Raw genomic sequence first — 18,372 nt, forward strand, 5'->3', positions numbered from 1 at the left:
TAGAGGCTCTTCAGAGCAGCGCTGGCAGCCGGGCCACGCGGGGAGCCTGCCGTGCCCGCGGCAGCAGGCAGCTTTCCTGCCGAGGAGAGCTTTTCCTGCGCCCGTCGCGGCGGGTGGGTCTGTTCCTGCCAGCAGCCAGCAGCTGGTGATGAATGCTCACTTTCTCTAATTGAATAGCAGGAAGTTAAATCTTGTTTCTTTGCCTTTCAGGCTGTCAGCTGGAACAATTGCCCACCTGTGGCACCACCCCGGGGATATAAATAAGGAACAAAACACAATGCTGCTAGAGGAATGGACTGCGTTCCCAGAAGATCTCCCGATACTGTATGCCATATTGTGTGCCCACAGAAGAGAGAGGTATCTGTGCCGCAGCGGGCACGCAGGCAGCCCTGCGCGTTTCCAGGCAGCTGTGCAGGCAGGGTGGTGTGGGAACGGGTTGCAGGGCGATGGGAGCGAACACGCAGGGGGCATGCACAGAGCACAGCCATGGCACACGGCGGGGGTGAGTGCGCGAGCAGGCTGCTGCTGCGAGGAGTGGCAAGCGCGTGTGCACGGGCTCGTGCAAGCGTGCACAGCCATGCAAGTACTCTCGGGTGACACATACCACCGCAAGATTTAAGTGCCAGGCACTTTGCAGCAGCTGGAGCGGCCGGTGCTCCCGTCCGGCGTGCTGGGTTTGTCCTGCGTCTGCCCTGCGTCTCCAGCACCCTGTGCAGGCAGGCGCAGAGGCAAGCGTCCGCCGGTGGCTGCCCCGCGTGCTCGCTTGCCTTGCCTGCTCGCTTTCCCGTTTCGCCAAGCGCTCTGCCAGACAGGCTGCAAAGCCGAGAGCTCCTTCCTGGAGCTGTGTTGTCCCTCCCCACCACCCAACGTGCTTCCCCGCCACCTCCGGCACTCACATCATCAGTTCACAGCCGGGCCCAGTGCTCCTGCCAGGATGCTCCCAAGGTGGCGGCTGTCACAGCTGGGCCAAGTCTGACAGTTACGCACAGCTGGAAGAAGCCCAGCTGAGGACGAGGACGGAGGAAGTCTGCTGCGAGCGACGCGGACCCTCCGTGCCCGGCAGGGAGGGGGGGAAACGCAGTTGGGAGGGCAGTGGGAGACACCGACACACATGCACATGCACACGCACAGGCCAACATTGTTGCCGCGAGAGGAAATTATTAATTTGCTGGGAATAAAGTCGGCAGCAAGTCAAAAACCCATCCTCCCGAAGCGCCGGAGAAAAGCCTCCCGCCCTCCCCCTCGCGCCCTCCCTGCGAGCAGCCCTGTCGCCTTTGTACTGCGAGACAGGCCCGACACAAGGGCGTCTGTCTGGGCACCACGTCCCCATGCCGGGATGAAATGCAGCCCGGGCTTCGCCCAGACGCCGAGAGCCCTCGCTCCCCCCGTGGGACTCGGGGTGCCCTGACCCGGCGCTCCCGCCTCCCCAGCCCCACGGCGGGGGGGACGCGGCCGCGGCCCCCTCCCAGACAGCCCTTTGTCAGTCACTGTGGTAACAGCCGCGGCGCAAATGCCGCTTCCCTGTTTGTTTTCCCCCTGCCTCTGTCGCGGGGGCGGCCGCCCTCCCTCCGGCTCCCCGAGCGGGAGCCCGGGTATTCAGGGCTCGGCAGCCTGAATGAAGCCAGATCCCTGGACACATTCCTGTGGGTTTTTTTTTTTTTTCCTTCCCTTTTTCTCTTTATCCCCCCCCTTCTCCCTCGCTTGGCACAAGCTAAAGGATTCAAAAGGAAGCCAGGCTTGGCAGACACAAGGGGAGGAGGGAGTGGGGAGATGAAAGAAGGCCTCTCTCCAGCTTTCTCTTCCAGTTCCCACACTCAGCTCGGCGCAGAGAGCTCCTAATGATTCCCAGCCGCACCTGGAGGAGGCCGCCCGGCTGCCGAGGAAGCGGGGGCCTGTTTATACAGCCAACAGGAAAGGCCCCCAGCGCCCCGGCCATGCCGTGTGGGGTGGCCTCACAGCCCCCCAGCCTGGTCACTCTGGGTGACAAGGTGCCTGAAGATGGCCACCCTGGCTCAGCGCCTGAGACGGCTGCCTTGCCATGGTACCCGAGATGGCCACCCTGCTGTGGCAGCCGAGACAGCAGCCCTGCCTCAGCACCACAGTGCCCAAGATGGCGGCTCTACCTCAGTGCCACACCGGCACCTGTGGCCATGGTGCCCCATGCCGGAGCTGGCACGGAGGAAAACCCCTCCATTCCCAGCTTGCTGGGCTTCAAGTGGCTGCCCTTCCCCACAGAGGACATACCCCACGAGGTGGTGGGTTGGCGAACACCTTGGGGCTAAGATGGCCACCGGGGCTGCGCTGAGGCAGAGATGCCCACTCCCACGCTCCCCAAACACACGCCTGAAGGGGAAGGAGCAACAGGCAGCACGGCAGAAGGCGGCAATGCCGCTTGGAGCCCGTTGGCCCATGAAGGACGCCTGTGAGGGGGACGCCTGCCACCATCGCACCCTCCCGCCGCGCCGCGCAGCCCTTCGCGCCCTCTCGTGGCACCCGCTCGGCACCACAACCGTCGCCGTCCCCGTCCCCGTCCCTGTCCCTGTCCCCGTCCCCGTCCCCGTCCCCACAGCCGTGGCGGCAGAAACGGGCCCGCCATTCCCCAGGGAAAACGCATTCCTGTCAGGACGGGTGTGGATTCCCAGCACGCACAACCATTTCCACCCGTGCACAAATTGCTGGCAGATGTAGCCCAAAAGCCAGCGCCCGCGCGGGGCTGGCCAAGCCAGGTTTCCCTCACGGGGCAATCAGAGCAAATTTTTCCCTCTTTTATCCTGCCTCACACACAATTCCACAGCTATAGGCTCTGCCGGTTCTTGCTCGGGGCTTTGCCGCTCTGGGCAGCGTTTCGTGAGGCGGTGGTCTGGTGGCTGTGACTGGAAGCAGTCCCCATTTCGGGGGGGATGGCGTCAGCTCTGCTGCCTGCGGATGCTAACTTACATGGCCCTGAATGGGTTTGCTTTATCTTGAGGGGGAAAACTGCTGCTCCCTGCTCACTCCTGATGGCCACGGTGACAAGAACACAGCCGCAGCATGAGCATGGGCCAGTTCCAGCTGCGGGGATGCTCGTGGGTACCGCTGGTCAGGTAAAGCTTAAAAATTCAGAGCTGGTCCTGGCCTCTGCATCCCCTTTTTGCCAGAGAGAGAAGGGGTAACCATGCAATCCCCCCTAAGGGAGAAAATAAGCAAAAGTCCCATCCTGTGGGCAGGACTGCTTGATGCTATCCCTGAGGATTTTATTTTTATATATATATTTTTTTTAACTTTAATGCCCATCTCCTCTCAAGTCATTCAATCAGAAAATTTGGCACCGGTTGTGCCAAGCTCACAGCAGCGTGGGGCTGGCCATTGCTCCCTGGTGGGTGCAGCCATACTTTGCCTGGCATCTGTAGCCCCAGGGCTGCAGAGACCTCCTCCTCTTCTCCTCGGCAGGATTAGGTGCACAGTCCTATCCGGCACAGCGCTGCCAGCAAAGCTTTGAAGTGCAGCCCTGGAAACGAAGCTTTTGCTGCAGGAATGGGAAAATGCCAGGACACAGAGCTCTCCGCCTCCATCGCTCACTGGCCTGGGCAGAACTGGGAGAATGAAGCATTTTTTTTAAAAGGTGAATCTCCAGGCAGGGAACGGGGCATATTGACTCTGCAGTTACAAGATCTTTGCCTTCTTGCATTTTGCTCCAGCCCAGCAATGAAAGGGTTATTTCCACCAGCGTGGGCAATGCACAGAGCTATTCTCACAGCTACCTTAAGGACCAACATCAAGCTGTGGAAACCACTGGCTCCCAGACAGAGCCGGACAAGCCCCAGTTCTGGGAGGAAGAAAGAACTGGGGTAGAAGGTGGGTCTATTTACCCCACTGACTCTTTCTGGTAAGGGGCCAGGCCTTAAACAGAAACCGTCTGGTGCATCTTCCAAGGAGCTGGCCCAGCGTGGAGCTGCCTCTTGGCAGAGGGAGACGCCGGCTTCCTCCGTCAGCGGGGCGATGAGCAGCTTCACACACGCTCCATTGAGTCACTACTTCGTTGGTGGCCTCCCCAGCGTGGAACGGCTGAGCCTAGCCGCCCCGGGTGCACACGGGGGAACCATTTTAGGCTCCAGTGACAGAGGCATCAGCAAACACTGCTATAAATAGCGGTGTCAAAGGAACGAGATGGTCAGGCTGTCCAAATCCTGGCACAGCCCCACTAGTGCTGATAGCAAGTGCCCTTTGCTTGTTCTCTTGCCGCCAGGTCCTCTTATCTATTCTTCCAACTCTGGGTGTTTCTGTCACCCTGTCACCAGGTCCCCTGCCCTGACATTTTAGCCTCCTGGGATGGCTGCAGGTCCCTGCTCACATTTGTTTGCCCCTATTCTGCACTCCAGAAAGGATGTCAAACTAAATGCGCTGCAGGCACACGGTGGAGTCCCCGCCAGTGCGGCCCGGGACCCCTCATGGCCAACACCACAGGGTTGTTGGGACAGCCTTGTGTTTGCATGGCCCCTATACGCTGGGACCTGCTGCTGGGCATGCAGGCATCACCATGGAGCTATGGGGTTTCACGACACTTAAGAGCACTCCTGGATTTCTGCTTTTCTTCTGCAAGGAAGACATTACCTGTGGATCATCCTGATCTCTGTTACGGTGATGGGGAAACTGAGGCAGGGAGGTGTCATGACTTACCCTACGTACATGAGGACCAGGAGAGCAGAACTTGCAGTCTGCCCAACCTCCCTGCCATGCAGCTGGTCATCAGGGGCCTCGCACCCTTACCAAGAAGTCCCACAAGTTCTTGGGGTTAAATTCTGGGTTTGTCATGAAAAGCTGTTCTTGCTATTCAAAGGCCATGATTACCTTGTGAACATCTGCGCTGACAATAGCTGAGTGGCAGCATAATTCTCCATCAGCTCTGCCTCCGCTTTCTCCTCCTCCATGTTCTTCATTTTAAAGCACACTCATTGCAAAGCCCTTCGATGCCTGATGAAGGAAAAAGCTCAGAAAACAGGCAACAGAAACAAAAACTCAGGCTGGCAGCAAACCAATGACAAGGCATCACAGACCCAACTGCACAAACCTCCCCCTTCCCTCCCTGCGTGGCCTTGGCCCATGTCTCTCCACGACCTGTTGGCTCCTTGGCCCCAGTGCGAACACTGGTCCCCAAGAGCGAGTCATGGGCTCGGGTTGGTCTTTGCATGAACATCAGAGCCAGCTCTTGGCTTTGGCATGGACATCCTGACCTCTCAGGGCTGGGTGGGCCCACCTGGACTTTCACTGGTGCAACATGGGCCTTATCAGTGCTGGAGTTTGATTTTTTTTTTTTTTTTTCCCTCCAGGCATCTGGTGGAAGAACATGCAGGATTGGGGATGGGCGTGGGGAAGGCATCCCAGCAAACAAGGCTGCATGAGAACACTCTCTGCCAAGGGCCATCTGTCCCTTAAACGAACACCCATAGCAGAGATGCTGCCCTGGGGCCTATGGACATTCCTTGGCTATATTTGGTGACGGATGGAGAATTTGTTGCTTCCCTTTAACCCATCTGTTCTCCTTATTGGCAGGGAGGAGCTAACACCAGAACTGCACTGTCGCTATTCAGATAAATCGGGTACTTCAGCAGCAATAAATCTCCTCTAAAAAGCTTTTGCTGCCTCCCACCTGTTGGCTGGGAGAAGATCAAGTTGACAACAGTCTTTTGCCAAATTGTATTTTTATCCAGGACTTCATCATGAGTCCAGGTTACAATAAAAGCCTGTTCACGAAGCAGAGGGAGGCAGCTGTATCACAGCACATCTCTCAACTCTGGAATCCCACCTCTCCCAGAGGTCTCCAGTTCCCAGGTAGCTGGTTTTATTACATTTTCTGAATTCCCTTAAATCCCAAAAGCCCTTTTTCTTCTCATCACCCACACCCCTTCACCAGAAAACCTGGGAGGTCCCAAGCAGGGACCCCAGACTCTCTTGCTGGCTGCACCAGGGAGCCAAAATACCCATTGTGAAAATGGCAACAGAGCAAGCCGGGCTGCGACCAACACAGTTTATTACAGAAAAACACCCAGAGGGATTTCATTAACATGGCAGTCCATTCACAAGAAAAACCGCCGGAGGACAATGAAGTGAAACCCACAGCAACAACACACAGCGGGAAAGTCCAGTCATCGGCCAGCGCGGCACAAGAGGCACAACCGCACTGGCCCATCAGGGTGGGAGATGTGCCCAGCCCATGCAGCCGGTCCTGGGGACCGCATCGCTCCCCCAGCCCGAGGGGATGTCACGGATGGGCACACAAGGAAAGTACACAAGCAGCAGATCCACATCTGCCAGTTGTAGTGATGGAGGAGAAAAAAAACATAGGAAGCCATGTGGATAAAAGCAAATGGGGCAGCCATTGCAGGAACGGAAAATCCTCCCCACACAGGAAGGACTCAGGAGGTGCAAAGGGAGGTCTACCTCACTCAGGGCCCGTTCCTCGAGCCCCATGTCTCCCAGCGAGCCCTTAAGCTGCCCTGGCAGCAGGAGGACCCTAAGCAGAGTCACCAAAACTCCTGCCTGCACTGTGCCCCTGCTCCCCAGCTTGCACCCAGCTCCCTGTGCATCTCAGGGCCCAGAAAGGCAGCAGTGAAAGCTGCTGAGATCCAGGGCCCTGCCCCAAAACCACACCACATTGCTTCCCTGCAGCTAACCCCCGGAGCTTCCCTGGACCTTCAGACAGGGCAACCCCTCCTGCACATCCCAGCCCTGCCAACACCCCTCATCCGAAGCGCGCATCCCCCACGGCACCCGGTGCAAGCACCCATCCCCCGTGGCTGTGCTTGCATCCTGTATCCGATCCCACCAGCACCCTGCCCTGGCTGGGGGTTCCTAAGGGCTTGCTGACAAGGACCCTATTCCTCTTGCAACGTCACCTCCCGGGCTGGCGGGAGGCCCCGGTGCAGCCCCGTTTGCGAGCTGGGCTTGGCTGGGCTTCCACCATGCGATCTTCAGGAAACACCTTGGAAAAGTTTACTGGGAGGCCAGGCTGTTCTCCCCCTCCCAGCTGCCAAAAGGTCTCCGAGATACAGTTCAGATCCCAATATCTGGGGTTCACATTAAAAAGACGAGACCTTTTTACAAACCTGTATATTAATAGATGTCTTACTGAGATATTAATTTCTTTCAAGACTTTTTTTGTTTGGATTTTAGACCTTCCTCTAAGGTGCTTGTCACCCAGATGTGACAAATAACAGTCTGGCAAAGTGAAATAGTTCAGGGGGAAAAAAAGTGCAATTTGCTTTTCACTGCTAGAGCAGGATTTAGTGCAACGAGAAAACAGTCTCCCGAGCCACTGAAGGCATCACTAGCTTCTTTATATATTCGTCAGAAGTGTGATAACTCGAGCTCTAGCCTCGCTGTCGGGAAGGGCTGAGCTGATTTAGCTGAAACCTCCCTGCAAAGTTGAGCCAGAGGCAGACACATACCTCGGAAAACTTCAGCCCATGGAGTTGGTGTTTGTAGAAAACTACTGATAACGCTGGGCATCCTTCATGCCCAACCATGGGGTGTACTGCCTAAAAGAAAAAAAAAAAAAAACCAAACCACAAGAAAGAAGTAATCTTTGAATTTTTCTCCTGAGAGTGTCCTTTGAGACAGGGCTTTGTGCAGAAATGTCAGTGTGATTTTCACACCCATTTCGGAGCAGCTCTCCAATTGATTTCTCTTCCTCTTTTTAATCGGAGATTTGGTTCTCTCTCACAGCATCACTAGCAGAGGTGTCTATTTTAGGAAACACCAGAGGTTTTAAGAAGCTGAGGAGAAAAAGATTATCAACTCATATGGGCTCTGCCTAGAAAGGGGGAACAAAATCCTTTAATTAAAACCCCCAGGCTGAAATTCTCTGCAGATTTACCTAAATGGACTTCAAATGATGCCCTAATATATTAGGGCCTGCTTTTAACTTAATTCAAGCCCTAGGCATGTGTCTGCAGACCCTGGACGGCTCACACAAGAGCTGGGCTTTGGATGCCTCACTGAGATTATTATTTTTAAGTGCTAAATCATGCAACTGTGAAACCCAAATTTAAAAACCTGGGCCAACAATACACTAGCCCAAAGCTCCAAGCAGTACACAGGATTTTTTTTTTTTAATATATATGTTTGTTTCTATTTTTCCAAATTTTAGTGCATGAAAGTAAAGCTGTTCAGCTGACAAAATCTCAGTGAAAGGACAAAGACATGAAAGATTTTCTGGTTGGGGAGCAGGAGCTGGATCTGTGAAGGAACAATATTATGGTTTAATTTTAGTTAAAAGGGACAACATTTTGTTTCAAAGCTGCAACAAGGGGTTTTGTGTGCTCCCAACTTTCCAGTTCAACAGTACAGCCTGAACATTTGCTTTGTAAATCAAAGGCTTTGAGAATTACCTGGGGTTTTAAAGAAACGCCAATACGTTAAACCTGCCTGGCATTAACAGTCCACGAAAGGCGAGATCCATCCTCGAGGGATTTTGCCTGAAGCAAGTGCAGAGCCCTGACGGATGGGGAAACGGCTCGTGGGGCTGCCCGGTTGAGGGGGAGCCTCTGGCCCCACGAGGAACGGGGACAACGCTACGACATTGCAACAAATACAGAGGTGAAAGGAAGCCTTTCATCAGCCCCCTCCTCCATCCGTGCCCCCAACAAGGCTCCTGCTGGGGAATAACCTCGCGCTCGCCAGGACAAATGCTCTCTGCCTCGCAGACCACAACCCAGGTCAGAGCGCGGTGCACGGGGTGAAGTCTGTGCCGCACGCCGGGGGCCACGAGCCCAGCCAGCTCCTCTACTTGCTGTTCGGGGTTTGCTTCTCCTGTGCCGGCCGCTTGTGCTTCTGGGCGATGCCATAGGGGACGTGAGCAGCGACAGTGCCCATCTCCTTGGCTCCCTCCACGTGGAACATCTGGTCATCGAAGAAGATGTGAGGACGGATCTTCTTCAGCAGCGGCCCCTTGGGAGCCCCGGCCAGGAACAAAGCTTCATCTGTCTCCAGGCCCCAGCTGCGCAGAGTCTTTAGGGCCCGGGCTCCCGAGCTGGCCGCGCTCCTGGCAGTGACCAGGTAGGTGCGGATGGGACACTCCATCCTCAGCCCCTTGGAATAGAACTTCTTCTGCAGCTTCCCCAGGGCCTCCAGGAAGCCCTTCAGGGGTCCCTGCCAAAGCAAGAAGAAACCATCATTTTGCACCCCTCCATGCTATCCCTTCCTCCAGGAACCCAGTCCCAGCAGAGCCAGACATGCTGGCTAGCCCCTTCTCCCTATGAGCCCCCAGAAACAACAGCGAGGGGCCAGCCGCAGCCATCCCGTGGGCCAGCAGTAGCAGGCTGCTGACCCACCCCATCTCACACTCCACATGCCGACCCCTGGCTTGTTCCCAGAGGCGAGAGCATCCCCGCGGGCTGTCTTTCTCCCAGAGGCTTTTTCTGGCTGCAGCCCAGCACTACCTGTGCCAGAGGCTTGTTCTCGTGAGCCTTTTCATGCTCAAAGAACTTGTCCAAGCCGTGAGCCTTCACGATCTGCTCCGACTCATCAGAGAAGAGCACGGCATCACCATCGAACGCCACCCGTAGCTGGTTCTCCGACACCTCCAGGTCTTTGCTGGGGCTGAAGATGGTGGCTGCAGCGATCCCTGTGGAGGTAAAGCATGAGGCAAGAGGTGGCAGTTACCCAAGGACCTGGCCTCGTGGCTTATCCGTCGAGGAGCAGAGCAAAACACGACGGGCTGGAAGCAAACACTGCAAGGAAATGCACGCGCCCAGTAGTGCCTGCAGCTTGGCCTCAAGACCTTTTACAGCAAAAACAAATCCCCAGATGACAAACCTCCCTTTGCATACAAGAATTAACGGGGAAAAACAGTGCCTTTGCCTCGGAAGAGCTGTGGAGCTCGAAGAAAGCCTTATTTCTATGGAAACTAGAGGCTCTTTGGAGCATCAAGGATGGGATGTGGGACAAGGCAGACCCTAGCTGCACATTGACGTAGGGACAGGGACGTTGGAGCTATCGCTCCTGGCACCAACCCCCTGAGGGCTCCAGGCTCCCCCCGCTGCCCCCCCCCAAGCTGGACCCCAGACTCACCCTCTTCAATGGCCCCACTCACTTTCTCGGCGTCGGAGGAGAGGTAGAGGTTGGTGTGATAGGCTTTGAGGTAACAGATGGGGCTGTTCCCTCCCGTCATGCAGAACCTCTCGATGAACAGATCTGAGGGCAGATGGACCCCGGGATGAGCCTGATTGTCCCCCCCAAACAAGCCTTGACGCTGCTCCCCTGCGGCCTCCCAAGAGTCGGCAGGATGGGGGCTAATTTTGGTACTGCCGTTCAACAGGATGGCCGGCAGCCAGAGCATCCTCACCACCAGCCAACTTCCACTCAGGAAGCCCTGAGTTCCACTCAAAAGCCCAGGAAATTTGGGAGAAGTGGGCTCAGCGTGTGGTTTGGAAGAAGAGACAGGAGAAAGCGTCTCCTTATCTTGCTGCCAAGCAGTAACGCTTCACCCAAAAGCCGTCAGCACCCACGCAAAGGACAGCTTTGCTCTCAGCTTACCATAGTGGTTGATGCTGTTGATCAAGCGAACCCCAACCTGGGCATGGTTGTTGGTCATGAGGACGATGTCGAAGAGCTCCTCGCTGTCGGGGTAGAGCTCGCGCAGCTGCGTGTTCACCGCTTCCAGCGCCTGCAGCACCCCGGGGCGAGGGGGGGTGGGTGTCAGCGAGCCCCAGGCATGGCCCTGACCCCCTTCTCACCGAGCAAAACACTTCTGTTCACCAAAGCCAGGGATCTGGCCTGACCCCAACTACACCCTGAGCCAAGCTGACATCAGCAAGCGGCTTTAGCTGGGAAAAAAAAGACTGATTTGGGGGAAAAAAAACCCCACAAAGCTACTCTTCTATTTTCAAACACAAAAGGTTTCAAATTTTCATTAGGAGATGAGAATAAATTAGCTCAAAGTTACAGATAAGTGTTTTTCAAGCAATCAGAAACAGAACAAGTCTCTCCCCACCAAGTGGATTAGTTTATTCATTGGGCACAGGCAAGAGATGGCTTCAGTGAGGGCCAGCACATAAAACTGCACTAAATCCTGGGGCAGAAATTGGAAAATATTGTTAAAGTTTGAAATGCCTCATTTCAACATGTCAAAATTAGAAATTGGCTGACTCTGTAGCAAGGCTCAATTCAGCCAATTTAAAAGAATAAATAAATTGTAACAACAACAAAAAAAAGATATGAGAATTCGCTGAAGGGAAACTTTAAATATGATCCAAAGAGATGATTTCTTCAATTCTTGGGCTCAGTTGCCAATTTGGAAAATTCAGCGTTTCCTCAGTCCTGGAAGAAGCACATCACTTGCCAGGAAGTTTTTGACCTCTGTTTGCTCTGTGGCTACATCCCTTCTGCCGTGCTGCTCATTTCCCACCCCTTCTCCACGCAAGCACCCCATAGCACTCCCCTCTCCCCAAAACTTTTGGGTCAGGACCACAGCGCAGATTCAGCTTAGGCGGGTGGATGCTCACCTTGACGAAGGGGAAGGCAGCCCCAGGGAGGAAGGGTTCGTTCTCATGGTCCAGCTGGTATTTCACGTAGGCCTCCACCCCTTGCTCGTTGTAAATCTTCTGCTCCTCCTCCATGCGGAAAAGCGCTCGCGATGACACCGCGATGGTGATGGCGTTCTCGGGCTTTGGCTGCAGGGACAGGGACAAAATGGGGAGGCAGCCCCTGCACCCAGCCCCGCTGCCCAAGAAGGCATCTGTTAACTTTCAACATAAAAGGCCACGGGGTGGGGGTGACACCTCCATAGCGATTTGGAGGACAACGGGGCAGCTGCAACCCTGATCTTCCAATGCTTCAACAGATGAAGCCCTGACGCACCGTCCCCACACATTTGGGATACCCGAGAGCCTTTTTCTGCTGCTCGCACCATGCCCAAGCCCTCCCGCTGCAAACAAGCTCCCAGGACCCATCCAGACCCAACGTGCTACCCCAGGAGAACCACTCAACCCCATGCAGAAGGAATTTGTGTGGCTTTCCCCCCCCGGCCAGGAAAAACCACACACTGCAGCTCAGCCAGATCCGCACTCCCACGATGCTGTCCAGATGTGACAAACAACCCGTGCCAGCTCAGCTTATAAAAACACTTGATACAGTTATTGTGGGTGGAAACATGACAAACAGGTGATGCAAGCAATGATTTATGAGTCATTATTATTAATGTTCGAGGGCTTGATCCAAAATCCACTGAAGTCAACAAGGGGCCTCTAGTGGGACTTGGCAGTGAGAGAGAGGACACGAGGAAAGTCAATCTCTTCCTGACCCCCACCCGTGCTCCCTCTCCCCTTGGAGGGCAGAAGGGTGTTAATCCCCATCACTCACTTGCAAGCACGAAAACAAATTCATTACCGATGGCCAACAAGAAATTCTCACTCCCAGAACAGCAAATCCTACGGAAGGACAGTGGCGCAGGCAGCCCTGTCCCCAGCAGACTCTGCCTGCAGCGAGTCCTGGGAGCAGGACGGGGCTTGGGGGCTGACACAGGGGATGCTCCCCGGGAGCTGGGAGCAGTCCCAGCCCACCAGCTCTCTGGCTGCGCTCAGGGATGCATCTCCGCAGGGAGCCTGTGAAATCCAGGCTGTCAGCACTTCAGAAACAACTCATCCTCAGCTCCTCTGTGATTTCCAGGATCCTCGTGTAGCACGTTGCCCCGTGAGTAATCCTCCGGCAATACCATTTGCAGGAGGGTGCCTTGGCCAGCCGCTCCGTACACCGGGTGCTCCAAAGTTCAAGCTCCCACCCTGCCTAGGGCTGAGCTTTACAGAAACAGCAGCAAGGACAAGGTACCCCACCCGCATCGGGGATCTTTGCTCCCCACAGGGCTGGGCCTGCCCCGGGGCTCACTCTGCCCCCATCCCAGCCCCGCTGATCCTGCCCAGCATGGAGACGCACCCAGGAATGAGTCAAGGGCAGCCCCCATGCCATTCCCAGCACTGCACTCCCCCCGTAAGCAGCGCCTGGGGCCAGCCCTGCGGCACGGTCGGTCCCAGTCACCTCTCCAAGGCTGCATCAGTACCCAAAATCCCCAGCAAGCAGATTAAGCAGTGGGCAATTAGAACTAAACACAGATTAGCTCAGGCTGAGAACATCACTGTGGCCAGAGGGATCCCTTTCCCACGGCATTTGCAGAGAAATAAGGTCCCATTTGGAAGCGGCTGTTTTGAGAAAGCAGGTGAACGACCCCCAGGACACGCAGGATCACCCTGGCCCACGCAGAAGCTGACCAGCGACGCCAGCGTCGCTCCCACAAGTGAACCACAGCCACGTCCCCCATCTTACGTTTTGCGACCTGGTGGGTGCTAGCTATTAACTTGTCATGGGCCAAGTCTTGGCACTCCAACTCATTAATTAATAACTCTGGTGTCATGGGCCATTTATTAGCTGAAAATATTAATGATTATTAAAAGGTTTTGGGACATCCGGCCATTAGCCTTCAGCAAGGAGTCCTGCCGCTCCGTGCTGCTCCTGAGTCCCTGCAGCGCTGGGTTATTTATCTGGGTACGTAGGAGAGCTGCCAGGCGTTTGCTCCCCGCTCCCGTTCCCCGACGGACCGCAGGGCAGAGCATCCGCCACGACCAGCCCTGCAGGAGGATCCCCAGCAGAGAAAGTAGGTCAGCAGCACACACAGCAGAGAAACACGTCCAAGGGGGTGAGATGCGTGTGCGGGGCCATAAGCCGAGCCTAGCCGGGTGCCCAGCCTGAATTTGCATCTCTATCTCCCTGCGGCACACACCTTGCACCCTGCGGGTGCCAAGAGCACAGGCACCTTGCGCAACGGCAACAGGCTGCTCAAGGTCCCTTCCCTGCCATTTAAAGGCACCAGCCTCCAGGAGGTTAATTTAAGAGGTAATAAACACAGCAATAAAAATAACCGTAAGCTCGGGGCCTAACCCTGCCCCAGCGTGGGCTGCTGGAGCCCCAGCTGCCTGCGGGCGGGAAGCCCGGCCTCCAGGAATGGGACCTGCCAGATCCTGTTTGCTCCTGCCAAGGAAGATCTGCACCTTTGGTGCACTTTCTGCAGGAAAGTCTCACCCGGGCGCTAACGCAGCTCCCAGCTCCGGCTGGGCTGGAACAGCCCTGCTGCTCTCTGGGAAACGCTGACATTTGAAAAATAAGGCAATTCTGTTTTGCGAGGAGGGAGCTGCATTTTGACATTTCTTTGAAGTGGAGGTTTCATTTGGAAGCGTTCCCTCCTCAAGGTTGTTTGGATGCTTCTCCATCCCCACTAGTACTGCAGATGATCGTTACTACATTCAAAAATGGGCTTTAAAAAGTCACAGCGCTAACAGGAACCACAGCACCTCAAATCCTCCATCAGAGTGCTGTGAATAACCCAACGAACCCCACTTTGCCTTGAAACGTCACAGTTTTGGGGGAAAACACCCTTCATTTTTAATAGGAAGCATGTGCGTGGAAGGGGTCCCACTCCAGTCCTCGTTGGGATGCATTTAATCCCCCGAGCTGTCGCGGAGCCTGAACAGCACCCGATCCCAACACAGCCTCCTGCTCGGGCTGCCCTGGCCCCGGCAGGTTTGGGCACTCTGAATGACAAACCCTGTTTTACCCTCAGAGCAGCATCCAAGGTCAGCCAAGGTCGATTAAAGCTCATCATCCAGCACAAGCCCGGGAAGTGGCTGTGGAACCCTGCTCAGCTGAATGCAACCGAATTTGCTGCCTGGGGATTCAGGGTGAGCTCCTCTCCCTTCCTCCCTTCCCACGGGAAGGTCAGATCCAGCCCCATCCTGAACATCAAGCAAGAGATTAATTCTGTGTTTAACAGAAATGCGAGCAAGGCAGCACGGGGGAAGGTCCCATCCCAACCGTGTGTCCACCTCCAGGCTCAGCCGGACAGGAGGGATGAGCAGGGACACATCCTGATGGCCCAGCCCTCTGAAGAGGAACATCAGCCCTTGGCACAGGCTCCAGGTGGTCCACGTGGTCCAAACCCCGTCTCAGAAGCATAAGGGACCTTCCCAGCAGGCTCCAGCTCCATAAAGTACAAAACCCATTGCAGACCCAAACACCCCAGTTTTGGGGTAAAGATGTATTCCAGTAGTGACTGGAAATGGCACATTTTCCTCTGCAGACCCAACAGCTGGCAGACCTTTAAATCGCCCTTCTAATCAGATGTAAATCCTAAGCAGCCCCCCAAGGATTAGAGGCAGACATCTGGAAATCCCACACGCTCCCGGGATGCGCAGCGGGGCCATGCCCTCCCACCCGTGAGAGCCACAGGTGCCCACAGTGGCACCCAACACCAGCGGCTTCACTGCCACCTCTGGAGGCCATCACTGGCTGGCACTGAGGCAGGAGCCACAGTGGGGACCCCATTCTGCACCCCTTGATCCTTCTGCATTGCCTGGGGCTGAATCTGCTGGACCCACCTCGATCCTAAAAACCTAGAGGAGCTCTGGCAGCTCCGGGCACTTCCCTGGATGCTGCAGAAGACCAAATCCTTGCGGGCAAATTCAAAATTTGGAGATGAATTTTGGTGTGAGTTTTGGTCACAGAAACGGAACAGGGAGGGCTTGCTCCAGGGTCAAGCATGGTCCCCACCCCAGCTAAAGCATCCCAAACATGAGGCACCCTGGTGAGCCGGATGGGTCCCCATGGGTGCAGGGGACTAGCAGAGCAGGGGACGAGCAGGGCACCCAGAGGAGTGGAGCTAGCAGAAGGCCAGCTCCCACCGACCCAGACTCTCCGCCCCGCGCGGCGTCACTGGAGAGGCTGGGGGACATTTTCCACATTGCTGAAGAGTGACAAGTCTCATCGCTGACCTCCCCAGCTGGCAGGAGCGAGGCCGGAGCAGGCGTGGGAGCCGGGCCGTGGGAAGAGCAGAGACCCCTGCAAAGAGGGGAGCCTCGTGGGCTGCAGGGACACCCCATTAACCTATTTCCCAGCCAGGAATGGGCTCCCCAAAAATGCTCCCCAAAATCATCCTGCCTCCTGCCTTCTTACAGCCCATCTCCAGGAGGGAGCAGCCCCCACAGCTCACGCCTGCTCCCCCACCGGTACCTGCTCCGGCTGGCAGAGACGTTCGGCCGAGAGGACGGACAGACCCGGCACCCGCAAGGGCACAGACGGACGACCGCAAACTCCATTTCCCGTGTGCACGAGGGAGCCCTGGGCGGCCGCGAGCCCCCTGCTCGGGATCAGATTAAAGTTCAGGGCAATGGCTGAGATGTTTTTGAGTTTTCCAAACGCATTATTTATAATGCAGAAAAGCGCTCTGCAGCCATCCATCACGGGGCGTGACAGCTGCCTGGCAGGGCAGGGCAGCCCAGCTGTGTGTGAGGGCAGCTGAGCTGCCTGGCCGTGGGCACAGGGCCCCCAGCCTGCCCCGGCAGAGGGGCACGGGGCCGGGCAGGCACCGCGGGCATCGGCCCCAGCCCCACGAGGGTGTATGGCACAGCCTAACTTCAGGGCCAGAGTGCCTGGATCTCGGCTCTGCCGCTGGTTTGCTGTACAAGCAAACCACATCACTGCCCCGTGCCTCAGTTTCCCCAGCTGTACCGCAGAGACGGGCGTGCTGGTCACCAACCTCGCTGCAAGGAGAGGAAGAGGAGGAGCCTGGGCTGACACCCGCAGGAGGCTGAAAGCATGGCATGAAAGACAACCAGCCGTATCCCGCCACCAAGCCAGGCTGTCCCTCTCCTCCAGGAAGGGCAAAGGCAGCAGCGCTGCCAGTTGGCAGCAGGTACAGGACCGGGAGCTGCAGCCGGGTCCCCAGCAGGGAAAGCACAGGGGCTGCTCCAAGTTGGGGTCCGCAGAGCAGGGGCTTGGCCGTCTCCCCTCGCTGCAGAGGTCACACGCAGAGCTTTGCCGTGGAAGGTGCCGGCTGCCACCGGGCTCCCGACCGCACCGTGGGCAGCACCTCTGCCGGAGCCCCACGCTTCGGGGGGGGATCTGCAGCCCCGAGGATGCCTATGGCTGGGTGGGCTCGCAGGCTGCGGGGCCAGGGCCAGCCTGCCTCGGGGGTGCAGCCCCCAGCCCCCCCAGGCTGCCAGCCCCCAGCCCTGCGCCGTTGCAGCTATTACGGCAGCACTTCCAGGCGCTCCCATATCTAAACTCGGCAGGCTCAGCCCTGGTTAGGTAACACAGGCTTTCCCTCTAATATCCCGGAGCAGACAAGCCTGGCAGGGGCAGCTACACCCCTGCGACACCCCACTGCCCCGGGCAGGGATTCAGCCCCCCGGCTGTCCCCCTGCTCCGCTGCAGCCACCCCGCCTGTCGCTGGCAGGGCCTCCCGGTCTTGGCACAGGGGACAGGCGGCTCACGGGGCACCGAGCCGCTCTGCAAGGACACCTCAGCCCAGGAGGGACCCAGGAACACCCCGAGGACCTGCAGGAACCCGGGGAGACCCAGAGAGACTGGGGGGGATCTGGAGAGAACCCAGGCAACCAACGGCAACCCAGGGATGCCATGGAGGAGCAGGGGCACCTGGAGAGACCCAGGGCTTCCCCAAGGACCTGGATGGAGACTGAGGTCAAAGAAAAACCAGGGACACCCCGGGGGGACCCCAGAGCACCTGGAGGAGATGGGGCACCCAGAGAGACCCGGAGGGTTCCACGGGGGAACCCAGAGAAGGTGAGGCACCCAGGAGGACCCCAGAGAAGCTGTAGGAGACGGGGCACCTGGAAAGACCCAGAGGGACCTGGAGGAGATGGGGCATGCAGGGGGAAGCACCCAGAGGAGATGGGGCACCGGTTCCCTTCCGGGACGGGGAGCCCTGCCCGGCTCGGCACCTCGGGGGCTCTCACCGATTTGGGCTTCTTCTTGGGGGCGAGGTTGTCGTAGAAAGCCTTGGCCTCCTCCCAGGGCCGCCCCGCCGCGCCCGGTGCCCCGGCCGTGCCCGGAGGCTCCATAGCGCGGCGGCTCCGGGGCACCGGCGGCTCCGGGCGCTGCGGCGGCGGCGGCTCCGTGCGCGGCGGCGGCTCCGCACGTACCGGGAGCTCCCGGAGCCGCTGCCGGGCCGGCGGAGCGCGCTTTATAAGGCATCCCATGAAGCTCCGGGGTTTCAGCCCACCGGGACACGGCTTAACCTCTTCGGGACCGAGCCCGCCCCGCCGCCGCACCCCTCCCAACACCCCACTAAATACCGGGGTGCTGGGGGGGGGGGGGGGGGAGCGCTCCGCAGCCGCTCCAGGGCAGTGTCAGCCCCGGGAGCCCCAAAGCCCCGGGGAGGGAAGGGGCTGGGGGAGAAAGGTGCCATCAGCAGAGAGCCTGGGGAGCACAGGGGAGCAGGAGGTGACAGGGCACCCACGGGAGACACCAGCTCACTCTCGGCCCAAGAGCATCGGGGGTCGTTGGTGCTCGCCCATCCTTGCAAAGCACAGGGTGGCACCCACGCCAGGGGAC

General features: G+C 57.4%; 1 protein-coding gene across 1 annotated transcript; it reads right to left on the reverse strand.

The window, feature by feature from the left end:
• Positions 1–6,009: 6,009 nt before the first annotated feature.
• NT5C1A (5'-nucleotidase, cytosolic IA) lies at positions 6,010–17,907 on the reverse strand. The gene is made up of 6 exons (XM_075522472.1): positions 17,775–17,907; positions 11,481–11,648; positions 10,513–10,642; positions 10,048–10,170; positions 9,417–9,601; positions 6,010–9,126 (listed from the first exon to the last, which is right to left on the reverse strand). Exons 1-6 carry the CDS (start codon positions 17,877–17,879, stop codon positions 8,761–8,763), a joined length of 1,077 nt encoding a protein of 358 aa, XP_075378587.1. The 5' UTR covers positions 17,880–17,907; the 3' UTR covers positions 6,010–8,760.
• Positions 17,908–18,372: the final 465 nt, after the last annotated feature.

The sequence above is a fragment of the Mycteria americana genome, chromosome 21 (genome assembly GCF_035582795.1).
Source record: "Mycteria americana isolate JAX WOST 10 ecotype Jacksonville Zoo and Gardens chromosome 21, USCA_MyAme_1.0, whole genome shotgun sequence".
Taxonomy (NCBI): Eukaryota; Metazoa; Chordata; class Aves; order Ciconiiformes; family Ciconiidae; genus Mycteria; species Mycteria americana.